Source organism: Armigeres subalbatus, chromosome 1 (genome assembly GCF_024139115.2).
Source record: "Armigeres subalbatus isolate Guangzhou_Male chromosome 1, GZ_Asu_2, whole genome shotgun sequence".
NCBI lineage: Eukaryota > Metazoa > Arthropoda > Insecta > Diptera > Culicidae > Armigeres > Armigeres subalbatus.
In genome coordinates this window covers 184,456,496-184,475,617 of record NC_085139.1, presented here as the reverse complement: position 1 = coordinate 184,475,617, position 19,122 = coordinate 184,456,496, and the positions used below count along the sequence as shown (strand labels likewise).

General features: G+C 44.1%; 2 protein-coding genes across 2 annotated transcripts in view; one reads left to right on the top strand and one right to left on the bottom strand.

Moving 5' to 3' along the window:
• The window catches only part of LOC134205592 (odorant receptor 56a-like), a 60,705-nt gene extending 49,666 nt beyond the window's left edge, over positions 1 to 11,039 (top strand). The window contains exons 3-5 of the mRNA XM_062680972.1: positions 10,168 to 10,269; positions 10,327 to 10,479; positions 10,548 to 11,039. Of these exons, the coding sequence (XP_062536956.1) occupies positions 10,168 to 10,269; positions 10,327 to 10,479; positions 10,548 to 10,601 (309 nt within the window). The 3' untranslated portion in view covers positions 10,602 to 11,039. The remainder of the gene's footprint in view (positions 1 to 10,167; positions 10,270 to 10,326; positions 10,480 to 10,547) is intronic.
• Positions 11,040 to 16,562: 5,523 nt separating this feature from the next.
• LOC134206809 (uncharacterized) lies at positions 16,563 to 17,798 on the bottom strand. The gene has a single exon (XM_062682540.1). The coding sequence runs from the start codon at positions 17,796 to 17,798 to the stop codon at positions 16,563 to 16,565; it is 1,236 nt and encodes a 411-aa protein (XP_062538524.1).
• Between the last annotated feature and the right edge of the window lie 1,324 nt (positions 17,799 to 19,122).

The following is a 19,122-nucleotide window of genomic DNA, read 5'->3' as shown; positions in this document are numbered from 1 at the left end:
GACAGGCTATCGGCCGACCTAGTAGGTCGGAGCCCGTTCGTTAAAGCGGGAGACTTTAATGCTTAGGCAGTAGAGTGGGGCAGCCGCTGCACCAATCAGAGGGAACAAGCGTTACTCGAGGCACTTGCAAAACTCGACGCAGTGCTTGTCAATGACGGAGCCAGTAGCACATTCCATAGGAATGGGGCCGAGTCATGGATAGATGTAACGTTTGTCAGCAACAGTCTGGAATCGGACCTGGACTGGAGGGTAGACGAGGGATACACCCATAGTGATCACCTAGCAATTCGCTTCAAGATCAACTATGGTGTGCAGCGTCCGAGGGCGGGTGATCCCTGTCAGGTCCGTGGGTGGAAGACCAATCACTTCGACAGGGAAGTTTTCACCGCGGCCCTGGGACTGGAGGCCAACACCGACAGTCTAAGCGGGGATGCGCTGGTAGCTGTCCTATCACGCGCGTGCGATGCTACTGTGCCGAGGAAAGCCCTGCCAAGAAATGGCAGACGCCCGGTATACTGGTGGAGTGCCGAAATTGCAGCCCTACGATCAGCCTGCCTCAAGGCTAGACGTAGGACGCAACGAGCCCGCACCGAGGAGGAAAGAGCGATCCGCCGGGAAGTGTTTCAAGCTGCGAGACTGGCCCTTAACAAGGCCATTAAGAGCAGCAAAAGAGCGTGTTTCGACAACCTGTGCGAGGGTGCCAATGCGAATCCGTGGGGTGACGCCTATAGGATCGTGATGGCCAAGACCAAAGGGGGCTCACCCCCCGAACGGTCACCGGACCGGTTGGCGAGGATTATCGAAGTACTCTTCCCGTCCCGAGCCACAAGTCCCTGGCCTCCTCCTGCGCTGCAAGGCGCTGGGAGTGTGGCCGAAATTTATTTATTTATTTATTTATTTTATTTCGTCAACCAACGTAGACTAGTACATATACATATACATGTTTTTTTGTAATGCTATAGTATAATTAAATAATAGGTTTTTTTTTAGTAAAGTGATGTATAATTTTGATTTTGAATTTATATTGCTGAATTTGTAATGTTTGTTCTTTGGAAATACTGTCTAATGTTATGCCGAGACATTGTTAAGTCAATAGTTTCGCAGTGTTGATTGTAAACGGCCATCATTCGGTTGAGAGGCCCAAATTTGGCGTAATTTGTTCGGCAGTGGTTGGTTAAAAATAATGTTCTATGTCGAAGTAGCCGAGAAGGTATGTAAAAGTTAAATTTCGATAAAATTTCAGTTGAATCAACACGTTGAGAAACTATATCGTTAACAAATGAAACCGTTGCACATTCTCGACGTTCTTTCAAAGTTTGTATATTTATAAGCATGCAACGTGCTTCATAAGATGGAAGAGGAAATGACGTCCAACCTAATTTACGAAGAGCGTATAATAGAAATTGTTTTTGTACTGACTCTATTCTTTCTTCATGTGTGGTTGTATAAGGCGACCATACAATGCTACAATATTCCAGTATAGATCGTACATATGAAATATATAGTGTTTTGATTGTGTAGGGATCCTGAAAGTTGAAGCAAAAACGCTTGATAAAGCCTAGCATATTATTAGCTTTGTGGATGATTGTGTTATAGTGATCAACAAGAGTTAGTTTCGAATCTAAAATCACTCCTAAATTCCTAACTCTTTCGTGTCTTTCTACAGTATTGTTCCCTAATACAATTTGTGTATTCTTTTTCTGCTGAATGATGTTATGTTGCATTTCTTAACATTCAGTTGCAATAGGCTTTTTCTGCACCATGTATAGAATATGATTATGTCGTCTTCATTTTTTATTTCCATAAATAGCTTTATGTCATCGGCATAAATTAAAATCTTTATATTTTTGAGAATGAAGGTAATGTCATTTACATATAATATAAATAAAAGAGGGCCAAGATGAGAGCCTTGTGGAACTCCTGAAGTGACTTGAATGGGATTGGATTTCTTTCCGTTAAATTTTATTATTTGTTGCCGGTCTGTGAGATAAGATTCAAGCCATCTAAGGAGTCCTGGCTCAATTCCAATTTTTTGCAATTTGAAGAGTAACATTGGAATGTCAATACGATCAAACGCCTTGCTAAAGTCAGTGTATAGAGCTTCCACGTAGTTACCATTATCCATTGCATTAAGAGAATAGTCAATGAATTCTATTAAATTTGTAGCGGTAGAGCGACCTTTGAAAAATCCATGCTGCTTATTCGTAATTCTGTTTTTAAGTTGTGAAAATAATTTTCTTTGATAATGGATTCAAAAAGTTTGGGAATGCAAGAGATAATGGCTATTCCACGGTAATTACGAATGTCAGATTTTTGCCTAATTTGAAGATAGGCACAAGATAGGAGCTTTTCCATACCCTGGGAAAATTTCCGGATTCCAATGACAATCTGAAGAGCCAAAACAAAGGTGCAGTCAGCTCTTTAGCCAGACTCTTCATAAATATCGGTGGAATACCATCAGGACCAGGGCCTTTAGATGCATCTAAGTTTTTAAAGCGTTTAGAATACCGTTCACCATGATCTGATTAACACGGGTTTCCCTAGCGCCTTCTGGGTTGGGCGCAACAAAACCTAGGTCGCGACCTGGTTCCGAAAGGGTGGTGTATATTTCTTGGAAGAAATCTCCAAAAAGATTACAGATATCTTCCGAGCAATTACCGACGCGTTCGTCTAAATACATGGTTGACGGAAAATTGTCTGATTTTAATTTTGATTTTACGTAATTGAAGAAGTTCTTTGGACATGACTTTATTTCGTTTTCTGTTTTCGTTTTGTGTTCTTCAAATGCTACATCAATTGCTAATTTTAATTGATCGCAGATGTTCAAATATTTTTCCAAATTTTCATTCGTCTTGTCTAGCTTGTAAGTTTTATGTAATTTTTGTTTGCGATTCTTTAAATTTTTTATTTGCCTATTGTACCAAATTGGATATTTTGAATTTCCGCTCCGTCGTTTTCTTCTTTTTGGGACCTCGTCAATAATAATATCAAAATAATGTTATAAAAGACATCAACGGAAGATTCAATATTACCTTCATTCTCTAAAATTTGCTTCCAGTTAAATCTACTTAGCTTATGTCTTATGTTGTCATAGTTTGCTTTGTTGTATTCAAGGACTTCTTCAAAGTCACAGTCGCTGGGTTTTTTATATTCATGAACGAACACAGAGTATTCGATTGCCGTGTGGAATGTTTCGTTTTTCCATAAGGGATTCAATGATTTAGTCACACAGAAATCTTCTTGAATATTGGTTAGTAGGAGATCAAGGTAACAGTTCTGTTGATTTTAATGTGATTGATTTGGTTAAGTCCTAGGCTAGCAGTTCTGTCAAATATAAACATAAGTGTTTCATTTTCCCAGCGACTGGAAGTAGATTTTGTTCGTTCTCTGAATCCGGAATAAAGTCAACGCTGCGTTGGTGAAAGTCTCCGTAAATATGTACTTTGACTTCAGGTGGAAGTCCCGATAAAATTTCTTCTGCAGTTTTTAAAAACTTTCATAAGATGTTGTTTGCGCATGTTCCGGTGGGAAATACACAGAGGAGAAAACATGGGTTTCTCCTGCAATGTTAGATTTCACCCAAACATGCTCAAAGTTCTTATATTTTTTTGTAGTTATTATTTCTGAATCAAAATTGCTAGAGATTGCGATTAGAACTCCACCGCCAGACTTTTTTTTGGATTCTAAGAAATCGCGATCGTCCCTGAATACGTTAAAGCTGCTTCCAAAAAGTTCTTCACTATTCACGCTTTCATCCCAGCTGGTTTCAGTTGCCAAAATAACCGAGAAGGACGAGCTTAAGATGTTAATATGAATTTCCTTCATTTTAGCTGGGCTTTTCATGCGATTGAAATTTTGACAGTAAATCAAAATTTCAGAATTTCAGAAGAACTTGTTGGAAGTACGTTGGTTGTTAAAATATTTACCCCGTCGGTCGATAAGATAGTGCTATTTTCTTCAGCCGAAGAAGGCGTCCTTACTTGCGAAAATTTCCGGGGAAGGAGAGTGGTACCTCGTTGTGCTCTCCCGTAGCTCCGGTGGCTCCGGTGACGAACGAAGAGTTACTCGCAGTAGCTAACACCCTTGCGATGAACAAAGCTCCAGGCCCCGATGAAGTTCCAAACAGTGCACTCAAGGCAGCGATCATAGCTAACCTGAACATGTTCAGGCTAGCTATGCAGAGATGCCTGGATGAGTGTTGTTTCCTGAGAGATGGAAAAGGCAGAAGTTGGTACTGCTGCCGAAGACCGGGAAGCCTCCGGGTGACCCATCGGCGTACAGACCAATTTGCCTGATCGACACGACGGGTAAAATGCTCGAGAGGATCATCCTCAACAGGCTCACCCTGTACGCAGAGGGTAAGGATGGCCTGTCGAGTAACTAGTTTGGTTTTCGGAAGGGTAAGTCCACGGTGGACGCTATCAATTCAGTCCTCAAGACTGCAGAGGTAGCGATCCAACGGAAAAGGCGAGGAATTCGATACTGTGCGTTGGTGACACTGGACGTGAAGAACGCATTCAACAGCGCAAGCTGGGATGCCATCGCGCTCTCGTTACACCGGCTTAGCCTGCCGGTGGGACTGTACCGGATCTTGGAAAGCTACTTCCAGAACCGTGTGCTGCTATACGAGACCGATGCCGGTCAGAAAAGTGTTCCTATTACCGCAGGAGTCCCGCAAGGGTCAATCCTGGGCCCGGTACTATGGAACCTGATGTATGACGGGGTTCTGAAGCTAAAGTTCCCTCCTGGTGTGAAGATCGTCGGCTTTGCTGACGATGTAACCCTAGAGGTCTACGGGGAGTCAATCCTCGAAGTAGAGCTAACCGCAGAACACGCGATCAGCACTGTGGCGGACTGGATGAGTGCGAGAGGCCTTGAGCTCGCTCAACATAAGACGGAGGTGGTTATCGTCAGCAACCGCAAGTCGGCGCATCATGCAGTTGTACACGTAGGAGACGTCGCGATCACTTCAAAGCGGAGTCTGAAGATTCTTGGGGTCATCATAGACGACAAGCTTACCTTCGGTAGCCATGTCGAATATGCGTGCAAGAAGGCTTCGACTGCTGTGGCGGCATTATCGAGGATGATGTCCAACAGCTCCAAGGTGTGCGCCAGTAGACGTAGGCTACTGGCAGGCGTTGCCGCATCTATTCTAGGTACGGCGGCCCGTCCTGGGAAAAAGCACTGGGGTAACCAGTTACCTGCGGAAACTAGAGAGCACCTACCGCTTGATGTGTCTCAGGGTGATATCGGCCTACCGCACGGTATCGCACGACGCATCCTGCGTGATAGCGAGTATGATGCCAGTCGGGCTGGTCATCCGGGAAGACGAGGAGTGTTTTGACCTACGTGGCACCAGAGGAACCCGCGAGCGTACCAGGGTGACTTCGGTTGCCAGATGGCAGCGCGAGTGGGATAACTCCTCGAAAGGTAGGTGGACCCACCGGCTGATTCCTAACGTTCACTTCCATCTGACACAATTCCTGTCAGGTCATGGCTGTTTCCGACAGTACCACCACAGGTTTGGGCACGCGGAGGTCCCCATCTGCCCTGACTGCCCAGGTGTTGACGAAACTGCAGAGCACATACTGTTCGTATGTCCTCGTTTCGACGTCGAAAGAAGAGCAATGCTAGACGTTTGCGGCCGGGACACAACTCCGGGTAATCTTATCCAGAGGATGTGTCGAGCGGTGGAGAAGTGGAACGCAGTCTCGACTGCAACCACTCAGATTGCCTGCAGCTTGCAGAGAATCTGGCGCGCCGAGCAACAATCGACAAGCATGACTAACTTGTGATTGGTTAGTTAGAGCGAAAGTGCCGAACGCGGAGAAGTGTGTGAATGATCTGCCCATGCAGAGGTATTGGCGCAGTGGGTGGCAACCGAGATCGTCACCTCGAAGCATGGCAGAAGTGTGAATGAATAGGTGTATGTATGGACTGCACATGCCGCGCTGGGAGTAGCGCAGGAATGTTGGTTCCTATGACTACTGATACCCCGCGGCGTGGCAGAGGAGTGTGGGTGAGCATCCAAGTCAGTCTCACATGGTACGAAAGGAATGAGTTGAGTCGAGTTGAGCTAGTCTCATATGGCATGAACGAGGTGAGTCAGACTCACATGGTATGTCAGAAGTGGGAACCTAAGCGAAACGTCCCACAAGGGATGCCAGAGGGAGTGTTAGGTCGAATGACTCGAGTAGTATGTGTCAGCGCGAACTGAATGAAAGAGGTGAGCAGTCCCACATGGCATGAGAAGGGTGGGCACAAAAGTCAGACCCGCACGGCATGATAGAGGTGAGCACACAAGTCAGACTCATAGGAGCGTGAGCGAGCTGAGCCGAGCGAGCCGTGACAGCTGCTCGTGGTTGCAAACAAACCGAGTAAAAGTGTGCGTGAAACGTGCGTGTACGTACACGATCGATGAAAGCCTAATGAATCAAGGGTTTGGGTGGGCATACAAGTTAGACCCACATGGCATGAGAAGGGTGGGCACACAAGTTAGACTCACACGGCATGACAGAGGTGCAACAGAGTATGTAGGGTGTGTTTGAGGGTGCGATAGAGCGAGCACCCAAGTCAGACTCGCATGGGACGGGTGCCTGTGTGAGCGAGAATGAGCGAGTACGTTTAGTACTGCCATCCCCCAGAAATAGTACTGGGAGCAGCGCTCTTATCGCGCTACCAAATTTGGTCACCTGTCAGTCGCGCTACTGTTATAGCAGCGCGTTTAATAGCGACCGGTAAAGTGTCAAGTAATGATACTGCGCTGCCAAACGGCTTAAACTCACCACCGGTAATCTTGCTCTAAGAAGCTAATGAGAAGAAATTTGAAATTCAATCTCAATAGGCTGACAGGAATTCTAGATGATTCGAACGGTGAAAATGAACATTCAGTGTTCTGTTTTCGAGGCGTGAACATGCGTTGGTAAAAGGCAAAACGGAAGACGGATTTGCTTGGTTACGACAATGGCGTAGTCGTTACTCCCTACAAGGTAAGAAAGGTCAGCAATAGAAGAAAAGCTGAATGAAGCTCCGACGTAAGCCTCCGACGTGAAAAATATGGCAAAAAAAAAAAAGCTATGATTGGTGAAGGGTAAAAAAAAGGTAAACCCCAGACGAGATATGGCAAAAAATAATGGTAAGCCTCAGTCTGAAAAAATGGCAAAAAATAATGGTAAGCCTAAGTTGGAAAAGAGAACGGCAAAAAAAAGATAAGCCATGATATGCTAAGGGCAAATAGAAAGAGAGAGAGAACGCGAGAAAATAATATGGCAAAAAAAATTAAGAAAAGTCATGAAAAAAAATTACACACATATGAAAAAAATAAGGAGTGTCAATAGGCGAGAGAGATTTTTGACAGAATAGTGATAAAAGAAAATAATAGATTGTGTTTCAATGAGCAAAATAAGCAATATTGAGAAATATATAAAAAAACGAAGGTCGAAAACGATTGGTCTACCATTTCAAGATCAGTTAGGGGCCGTACACATATTACGTAAGCACTTATGGGGGAAGGGGGGGTCTGTCAATATCTTACGCGCCATATAAATAAAAAATCTTTGTATGGGAAAATTCTTACATGGGGGAGAGGGGTCGAAAACCCAGAAAAATTGCTTACGTAATAAGTGTACGGCTCCTTATCAGTTATGTTTGGAACTCATCCGCTATGCAGCGCGTTAGATTGACAGGTACGTTGGCAGTTCGGTTGAATATCTTGACATCTGTGAGATTTGGAAAATTGTCTTCTACAGAGTCGTTGAGAAAACCAAAATCAATGAGATGAATATTTGTTAAGTCTTAAATTTATTTGATTGACGGAGCTGTTGTTCAAGATGGTAGGTTGATTTGAATATCTCGTTGTCGGTGAGATTTGGAAAGTTTTCGTAATCTAAAAAGTTGTGGAAAAAAATGCTGAATTGAAGATGGTTTTGTTTGCAATTCATCTACTTGGTGGCATCAAATTGCATAAGTTTGCCAATTCGGTTAAGTATCTCAAAATCTTGGATTTGGATCGGATTTGGATTGGATATAGATTGGATTTAGATTTGATTTGGATTGGATTTGGATTGGATTTAGATTGGATTTGGATTTGGATTGGATTTGGATTGGATTTGGATTGGATTTGGATTTGGATTGGATTTGGATTGGATTTGGATTGGATTTGGATTGGATGTTGATTGGATTGGATTTGTATAGAATGTGGATTGGATTTGGGTTAGATTGGTTTAGGTAATGGTTTAGTAAATCAATAGTTTAAACAGTATTATCTGAGCAGTTTAAGGACAGCGTCAATGCTTTAGAGCCACAGATAAAAAATTCACAGTTGTTATTGATGTATAAACAACTGCGCCGGTATGAAATTAAGAATACAATTAAATTCATGTTTTCGTATGACCAACTCCAAAAACAATTTCCTAACCGAAAATAAAGAAAGAGTAGAGACGGTGAATATTGTGGGGAATAAAGTTAGTCTGTAAAATGAATTTGCATTTGTTGGTTACATTGATGGATAAAGTGGAACATGTTTCTTATTTCATGATAAAAATAATGAAATAGACTAAAATATTTAAAAATTACATTAATAGAAAAAATGATAACGAATTTGGAATTCAATCGTAGTTGGCATTTTAAATGCCAGCATACTAAGAAGCTAATGAGAAGACATTTGAAATTCAATCTCAGTAGGCTGACAGGAATTCTACATGATTCGAACGGTGAAAATAAACGATCATTCAGTGTTCTGTTTTTAAGGCGAGAACATGCGGTGGTAAAAGGCAAATGGGAAGACGGATTTGCTTGGTTACGACACACCTGACCCAGGCCCTTACAGGCCATGGTTGCTTCAGACATTACCTATACCGGTTCGGACACTCGGCCTCGCCCGAGTGTCCGGTGTGCGTAGGTTTAGAGGAAACGGCGGAACACTTGTTGTTCGTGTGCCCGCGTTTTCGCACAATGCGTGACCACATGCTTACCACATGTCACATGCCAGCTGCGAGACGATTTGGACGATAGCCGATAAAACGGCGTTCCAGCCAACTTCATCTTTACACATCCTCCGGACTAGGTTGTCCGGGGTAGAGGCCGAAATTGAGTGAAATAAACCTCCATTTGGGTAAATAAATCTTCCATTGGGTACTTTTTTAACATGGGAGCGAGGATCAAGTGTCCCCATATTGAGGCAATAGCTTCAAATCCAAATATCCTAAAACTTAGATGGAAGGTCAAAATATACAAACTGCCCTGAAGAATAAATAAGGTTGTCAATTCAAAAAATAACTCACCACATAAAGGTCATTTATCTAGAGGAACTACGCTAGAACAAAACTACTTTAGTTCTCGATAAGAAGTCTCCCCACCTTCCCCTAACCTAATAGTTTGTTTTTTTTTTCACAAAATACAAAATGCAGGTAATAACGCACAGAACAGACGCCAGTCTCCATCTGTGATGAAAATTCGATGCGCCGTGAATTTAGGGCACAGAGAAACAGACGTCTCACTTAGAACAAAATGCAATCAAAATCATCGTCACGGAATCATTATCGCCCAATTCTAAACTCACTGTCTTTGGACAAGCGGCAACCAGACGGCGGTAGTGTGTAAACGTCAAACACAAGCAAAATTGATGGAAGCGCCATCAGTGGCCGATTGACCACGTACAAAAAATTGAATCCACCGTTAAAAAGGTGAACGATGGAACATGTGTTGAGTGAGACGTCTGTTTCTCTGTGTGTAGGGTTTGTGAGCGCCACTTCCCACAAACCGTAGAATGCAAAAACTGAGACCTGATAGTAATAACCTGTAATAACCATCAATATTGTCTATCCGGAAAAAAGTTAGACTGATTTTTATACCGAAGTTGGATTTTTCTCCAGATACAGGCAGCTTTCCCAACTATAAATAGTGCGATAGATTCGTCTAAAGATGCGCTAAACAACGCATCAATTAGTTTGACAGATAAAACTTCGGAAGAAAGTTCGGTTCGGAAGTCCCGACTTCCGAATTCTAAGTTGGTGCTACGCCGACAATACTTTTTCGTATTTTGAAGTTTTCTAACAAAAATATATTTATTAATGTTAGTGTACCTACCACTTGAACGTAGTATACGCCGAAAATCAATTACATATGTGTCCTCCCTCATAAACCTTGTGATTTTTTTTCTTTTTATAGACAAACTCAGCAGTTCAAATATTTATAGATATTTGCTACATTATGACTATGACAGCTATTCTTTTTCTCTATCACTGGCATGCTAATGAGATTCACTATCAGGTGATTGAACAATTTTTAAAACGTATTTCAATTGTTGATATTCTATTCACATTTCAGGCAAATCTCCTCTCCAATTCGGCCTTTATGAGCGACTGGTACAACTATCCGCTCTCGGTTAACCGCCATTTACTCACATTCATCTCCTACAGCAATAAGCCGCTTAAAATGAAAGCCTTCTTTGTTTCAATGTCATTGGATACCTTTTTAGCGGTAGGAAACCTATTCGCAGGAGACCATAAACCCTTGAATGAATTACGTTTTCTCTTCTCGATCCACAGATTCTTCGAGCTTCTTACAGCTATTTCACAATCCTGAAACAAGCAGCCGGCTAATTACTCTGAGGAATTTTCACTCAAGCTTTTCTAAACAGTCTACTGTTTATTCATCAACGAAGGACCAACAAATTGAAAATCTTACTCAACAACACTCCAGATGATTCTGTGGAAATGCTGTTACTAATTCATTTAATTAAACAATAGCACCTGTTTCTGCACAAAGTATCAACTCTATATCACCAAAGTGGCAGCAATGGCACTTGTAACTGAAATGGATTGCGTCTCACCTAGAGTAACATCACTATAGAATTGCCCCGCCCTTCTCGTTTTGTGTACGGTTTTCTATCTGAGAAAAGCTCCAGCGTACCGGAGCCTGAGAAGTGACAGACAGTCGAATAAAACCTTATTTTATCAAACTGCAGATCATCGTTTCGAAAATTGATACCCCCTTTGCCTTTGTCTTCTGTGCAAGCCCAGCAAACACAAGATCGTATATCATAGCGAGGACGTGTGTAAAGTGCAGGCGATATACATACTTTGTCTGCAGTCCAAAGGAGGCATGCGCCTATATCGCGTGCACTTTGGACGCTTTTTCGTTAGTATACGCGAGGAACACTCTGTCCTCCTGTTCACTTGGTCTGCAAGGGCAGCAGTTCAGCTATTAGGCTGTGGAGGCAGCCTTGTTCCGGTGTTGACCAAGCGAGTGAGACCGCCCTTTTTCAGTCGAATTTTTCATAACATTTGGTAGATCATCTTCACAGGGTGTAATTTATGAAATTCATGGTACATCTTATATAATCCTAAACTGCCATCAATAACAGTTCCTCTTTTGAAAGATGAATGGCTTTACTCTGCAGACCGTTGAAAGATTCGTAATTACATTGCATATGGTTATTTTATAGTTTAAAATGGATTTGCTAGATAATCTATAAGTTAAAAATGATGTAACTCGAGCACCATCGCAAGGCCAAATTATTGCTTTTCACTAAAAAGAAATGCAATCTGATTGATGAGGGCGCAGCATCATTGCGATAGTTAATTCTCTGCAAATGGTCTTGTCGTGATAGGTACTCAAATATCTTTCCATGGCACTTTCCCAAGTAACATTTTAAGTTTTATAACGCTCTTATAGACCATACTTCACTCTACAAGAGTGTTATAAAACCAGCATAAAACCAAAATGTTACTAGGGTTATACACTTAGGATTCGGGTAATCTTTGATATACCTAATGAGTAATTGCGGTTGCAGTGGAACCAGCAGACAAAATAATGTTTGTCTCACATAGTGGTTCCTTCCTCTATACACAACTTTTAAGGTTTACAAAGATATTTGTTCATCAACCCGTCACTGTGCATCTTTATGGAGAGACTTCATCGAGTCCCGGCAACCTTGGCGCGGATGGCGACTGCCACGAGGAGAGCTTTTCATTATTTATAATTTATGAATGCACAGCAATGGTGTAGCGCATTCTCTTTCTCACTATTAGTTCCCAGTTTGAAAAATAAATACACTCGAAGCAAGTTGTTCTTTTCATTGAACAGCAGAGCTCGGCAAACAGCGAAAACCGTATAGCCTCTGTAGGACATCCTTTCCAGTGAATGAAACTTTTCACTTTTTCCTTTTCCCGAGCTTTGCTCGCAAGTGCCATTGCTGGCGTTGCATAAGAATGAGGAGCTAAAGTCAAGTGGCTAGTCAGTTTTCCGAAATTTTCGGTTTGAGGAAACACAACTCCTTCATGTTTTTGAAATATTCATTGTTTAAATACCAAGTCAGAATAGGATTCCGCTATACGGCTGGAGAGACCACTCCACTGGCACCATGATATTCCGGGAAAGGTACCAATGTTTGTCCCTTAGTGCCACTTGGTCGATGGTGAATTATTAATTGAAATAACTTTGTGTAATTAAAATATTTTCCTACTTACCCCCTCCGGTTATGGCTAGGATGGACTTGTTCACAGTGTTGTTTGAGTTTTGATATCAATTATGGCTCAAATAAAATCAAATGGGAGTGGTATTTAACTGCTCGAGTATCCCCAGTTACCCTAGCGTGCCAAATCAAGCCTAGGTGCAAATCTGATCGAGCGTTCACCAAGAAGGTGTAACGGTTCACGTCGGCTTTAGTATCAGCGCACAGCTTAAGCGCCACTTCCGTGAAGGAAGGCTGTGGCCGCAAGGAAGATTGCCAGCTCAAGACTCTTTTCTACGGGCGGGTTTTAATTCGCTCAAACGCTCACGCTCATTCAGCGGTGTCCACAAACAGGAGTCTAGAAGAAATCCCAGATTATCGGTACCAAAAAATCAAAAATTCCGAATTCAAAATATTCAAATAATTTAAAACTAGAAACCGTATTTCAATCAAAAAAAAAATCGTAATTGCAAGAAAATAATGCGGGCAACTTTATTTTGTACAGACTATATTGCAATTTTCTGGCCTGAGTCCCGGGACGATCTTCTGTCATTAAAGCTACTTATTTTAATATTAGTTTTACTTATTCTAGGTTTAGATAATAAAGGGTGGATCTGACCTTAACGTAGCCCGATCAGGTGGTGTAGCACGATCGGCGATGTTGCAAGTGAACTAGTGTTGTGGCGCTCGGACACTCGAGACAACGTGGCGACAAACTTTCTACTAGCGGCTTGACGGTGACTCGACGACGAAAGTTTGTATGGATCAATCAAGGTAACTCATTTTGCACTCACCGCATCAAAACAACGGCAGCACTGTATACGCATATTTCTATTCGTGTGTGTTTGACAGAACATGTCTACGGTGGCGTGATCTGCACATTTCTTATCGGCAGTTTTTGCTTATTGATTGGTCCATTGCGACCTTTGTCGCGTTAGATGGTGTCGTCAGGCTACTACCTTCGTGAACGACGACGCCGAGAGTTAGCTGGCGATGGTAACGAATACAGCGGTACGACTGGTCTAACGACGGTGGACTCACATACGATGCCACTCTTGTGACGTCTTTCACTTTGAGGCGCAAACAGTCTTGTCGTATTTTCGGGCGTCGCGACGACTAGTTGAGTGTGACGGTACACGGTTCGGGTGTCCGCGGTTTCTTACCGTTACGCTGATAACGGAGCGTAGTCGGGTGGAAGTTCTCGCTATTTTACCGGGGTAAAGATGTCCCCGCTCATGGAGATCAGAAATAGCGTTATGATTTTCCTATGGTGGTAACGATAGGCGCAGTTCAATTTTCCGAGCTAGGAGTATCTCCTGCATTGTATTCCAACCCGAACCAAAGATCCACGTTGACGCGGGTCTACCTATCAACGTGTCGGTTTTTTTTAGTCAAATTAGAGAGTGTTGGGGAACAAAATTTCACTTTGACAGCTCCATAGGTTGCTTCTCCAACACTCGACGATATGTGTGACCTTGAGCTAGGTCGATACGGTTCAATCAAACTATCCCAATTGCTGCTCGAACAGGGATACTAGTCCAATTTCGGGATACTACCTTTTCCCACCGAGTATTTCTTCCGTTAAATCCAACACGAATCACATTTTCCCTGATCACAAACACGAAACTTGCTACTTTATTACATTTATTTTCACTTACAGACTAACATTGAGTAACTAAAGCTAACACATTAAAATTCTAACCGCGTGGACTCCGTTGCCCATGTATATTGCAGACCGGTCAAGAGGTAACTAAACTCTGTCTCTTCCGATGTCCCGATCAAAACCCGGATCGCTCTATGCGATGATTTAATCCGTCGGTCCTGCGAGTAGTCCTCTCGTTTCCCGTATTCACCACTGTCCAAGATATACAGATGACGTCACTACTTGCAGGAGACAGGAGAGATAATCAGCAATTTCCGCTCAGGTAAACTCCTGTGCTCAACAGCCCTGACCAACAACTTATTGCTCCACATCATCGTCCACTGCTACCGATGCGTCGGCGCCTTGTTTATATCTTTACTGATCCAGAGCGACCGCCGATCGCTATGAGGGAACAATAGCATAGTCCAGACGATGGTTGATGCAGCCTTACTGCTATATTAACTGCAGACTCGAGTGTGGGAACAGGGTTGTAATAGCTGGGTGTGATATCACTCCTAGACATCCTCACCCACCCAGAAATTACGAATTTCTGAAAATAAAATAAAATCCTCTTCGAAAGGAACAAGGGAGGAATAGGGTTAAGGAGTTTTTGTTGAATTAAGCTGCTGTTCATTCTCGATCGGCAAAAAACATAACTTTTCCACGGCACGTTTCATGAATCCATTCATCGTTTTCAGCGTAACCACACGGACAACTCCATCAGCGCCTGGGTGAAGCTTGAAAATCCTTCCCATCCTCCATTTCATAGGTGGTACATTCTCATCGCGAATAATAACTAACGTTCCTTCCTCGACATTAATTGGACGTTTCCAGCGCTTGGTCCTCCCTTGAAGTTGACATAAATACTCTCTACGCCAACGCTTCCAGAAATCTTGTAGCTTTCTTTGCATAAGCTGATAACGATCCAGGCGATTCATAGCAACGGATTCAAGATTTTGTTCCGGAAGCGCTTGCAGGGAAGTTCCAATCAAAAAATGAGCCGGTGTCAAAGACTCCAAATCATTCGGATCGTCTGACATGGGCGTGAGGGGGCGAGAATTTAAGCATCCTTCCACTTGTACCAAAAGCGTGTTTAAATCCTCTGCCGAAGGAGATGTTTCACCCATGACCTTGAGCAAATGGCTTTTTGCTGAACGAACAGCCGCTTCCCATAGCCCTCCGAAATGGGGAGAGTTGGGTGGGCTAAAATGCCAACCGATTCCTTCCTCATTACACATTTTGGTAACCCTTTCACGGTGATCAGGGCTTCTTAACAGTTTTAGGAAATCCATCATTTTATTCCTCGCGCCGACGAAATTGGTTCCATTGTCGGAAAATATGTCCTTGCACTTTCCTCTCCTGGCAATAAAACGACGAAGAGCTTGTAGGAAACGTTCTGTTGTAAGATCTGTCACCAGCTCTAAGTGCACTGCCTTGGTGCAGAGACAAACGAATATCGCTGCATACACTTTAACAGTCGGTTTGCGGGGTGCTAGTCTGATGTACAGTGGCCCAAAATAGTCCACTCCGGTTTGAGAGAATGGCCTAGATACTCTTACTCGAGAAGGTGGCAGCTCACCCATAAACTGCTGAATTGGTGAAGGTTTAGACCGGAAACACTTCATGCAACGATGTACAATATGACGAGCCAGATTCCGACCGCCCAATGGCCAGAATCGGAGCCTTACCACTCCGAGTAATAACTGAGGACCCGCATGCAGAAGCTTGAGATGATAATGCCGCAAAACCATCCGAGTGAATTGATGACCTGCTGGTAGAATCACCGGATGTTTCGTGTCTTGAGTCTCCGCTGAATGCTCAAGGCGACCGCCGACACGAATCACGTTTTCGTCAGAGATGTACGGGTGGTACCAACGAAGTGGGGATCGCCTGGACACTTCTCCTCCACATACAAGCGCTTTCCACTCTGCTGCAAAGGTTTCCTTCTGGACCAATCGAACTATTGTCAACTCTGCCGCCTCTAGCTCTCTGGTAGACAAGAGACTGCTTGCTGCAACTCGGTTCTGCACGTCTGTTCTAAGGAGCTCCATTAACCGCAACCAATACGCAGTTCGACGTATGAGGTCCGAATAGGACGAGAATTTCCCCAAATACCATTCGTTAAACGGATACCGAACAGAATATCCTTTCTCGCCGCCGCTCTTCATCAACTTCTTCTGGAGTCAACTCCGCTGATGAGCCTTCGCGCTCTTGTTGCAGCCATTTCGATCCATCCCACCAGAAAGTATTGTCTACAATATCTTTTGGATTGATACCTCTAGAAATCAAGTCTGCCGGGTTATCCTTGCCTGAAACATGCTGCCACTGTGACGGATTTGTGCAAGTCTGGATTTTCGCAACACGGTTCGCCACGAACGTATTCTACACTTTCGGTGATGCTTGGATTCAACGCAATACACAGGTGGAATCGGACCAAAAAACGCTGGATTTGGATTTTTGATTGATTCACGAACCTACCCGTACAGTTGTGCTGTTAAGAATGCTTGCTCCACAAAGTTCCAGCCTTGGGATGGACTGTGTCTTCAACGGTTCCACCTTTGATTTCGAAGACAATAACCGGACTTTCATTTCTCCTGCATGGTTTTCACTCCTAATGTACACGTAGCCGCCAAATGCTTTGATCGAAGCATCGCAGAAGCAATGGATTTCGACCACTACCGCTCTGGGAACCACCACACAGCGATCGATACGGAGGTCGTTCAATATGGGAAGTTGGTCATAATAGGATCTCCACAACTCACCCACCGTCGAAGGCAACGGCCGATCCCAATCCAATGGCTGATTGTTGATATCCTTGATCTTCCACAATAGCTGCATTATTGCTTTAGCCGTGGTAATAACTGCACCTATGAGTCCCAGTGGGTCGAATAGCGACGCAATCACCGACAGCACTTGCCGTTTTGACAGTTGTGAGGTGATGGGACATGACGGCACGTCGAATTGGAATCGCAGTTGATCGGTATTGGGCATCCAAGTCAGTCCGAGTGTCTTGATAGTCGGATCAGGGTCCAGGTTAATTCCTTCTGACAGACGAATTGCCAAATTGTCCTCGGCAACTCCTTCCAGTACCTCCAGTTTGTTGGAAGCCCATTTCCTCAACCGAAATCCTCCCTTAGAAGTCATATCCTCTAACTGCTTCCGAAGTTCGCTTGCTGCTTCAATTGTATCCGCTCCTGTGATAACGTCGTCCATGTACGTATCTTCAGTAACTGCTCTGGAAGCCAGCGGGTACTGCAGCTTTTCATCTGTTGCCAGCCGATTGAAAGTGCGTGTCGCTAGGAACGGAGCAGGTTTGGTCCCGTAGGTGACAGTATTAAGTTTATACTCGTCAACAACTGCACCGATGTCGAAACGCCAAAGTATACATTGAAGATGTCGATCCTCCGTATGAATAAAGATTTGCCGAAACATCTTCTCCACGTCGGCAACCAGCATTATTTGCTTCATGCGACTTCGAAGCATGATCGATCGAAGGTCTTCTTGGACGATTGGACCCACCAGCAAAGCATCGTTCAGCGATACACCTGACGACGTTTTGCACGACGCATCAAAGACCACACGAACCTTCGTGGTGGTGCTAGCTTCTTTGATGACGGGATGGTGTGGTAGAAAACAACGTTTCTCGGACTCTGTTGTATCCTTCACCTTGGTCATGTGCTCCAGCTGTATGTATTCCGCCATAAATTGGTGATACTGTTGTCGTAAATCAGCATCGCTGGCTAACCTGCGCTCCGTGCCTAGAAAACGCCGGTAGGCGATGTCCCGTGACTCGCCAATCCTTGAAACGACGTCCTCAACCTTCGGCAATGAAACAGTATATCGACCGTCGAATTCCTGTGAATCGACTGCTGGAACAATTCTTCACACCTTTGCTCCTCGGTGGAAAGAATCTTCGAACTACCAACCTCTTCGCTAGCCCAAAACCGTGCAATCAACTTTTCCAAAGTTGCTGTAGTAGCCGTGCTACAGGTAACATGTAGACTCTCCGTGGATTTTGTTTGACCTCCGCACACCACCCATCCGAAGACCGATTCATTGAATGTCGGCATTTGGTTTCGAGGGAAATTCTTCGACCAGATTCGAAGAAGTCAAAAAGAACTCGATGCCCAACACCATGTCTACCGCACTGGGGCTGAAAAAGGCTGGATCCGCTAAACTAATCCCGTCAGGCATCTTCCATCCGTTCATGTTGACCTTCGCCGTTGGTAAATCCGCAGTTACCTTCGGCAGAACCAGGAAATTTACGTTCCGAGAGAAATCCGTGATTCTTGAGCAAACCATTGCTTGAATTCTGTGCTTCACCTTTGAAGCTGCTTGACCTATACCAAGGACCGAGATGTCCACCTTTTCTCGACGCGTCCTCAGTCGTTGGCTCAACCGTTCTGCGATGAAATTGCTTTCAGAGCCGGAGTCCAGCAACGCTCGAGCCGGAAATTGGCTACCCTCGTCATCTTCCACGATAACGACCGCCGTGGCTAGAAGTACATGGGAGGAGAACTGCTGAGATGCACCAGATATTGTAGAATCGGTGGCGACCACGTTCACAACCTGGGCGGATGTCGAACCCGAATGCTCGCCAGCATTCGGAGGAGGAGAATTGTTGCGTTCCGTAGCAGCAGCGACCTTCGCTGATCCATCCTTCCCAGATTTGAAGCACACCAATGTGTTGTGACGACCTTTACAGCTGCGGCAGAAATATTTAGACGGGCAATTCCTCGCTATGTGACCCGGCCGGAAGCAATTCCTACACAGGGAGTTTGACCTCAATACCGCCTCCCTCTCTCGCACCGACAACCGTTGAAAAGAAGAACACTGATAAAGTGGATGGTTCTCCTTACAAACCATACATCGCCCCCCAGACGATTGTACGGAGCCGTAGCTGGCCTTCACAGCTGACGACTTCTGCTTCATTGGCTGTTGCGATTGATGGAATCCCTTGCTGTCCGAAGTCTTCGTTGGGAGTGATTCCAGGATTCGTATCCGACGACGCATGAAATCAGTTAGA

Coding starts and splice junctions, on each gene's coding strand:
- LOC134206809 (XM_062682540.1), bottom strand. CDS start 17,798: ATGGCGGAATACATACAGCTGGAGCACATGACCAAGGTGAAGGATACA.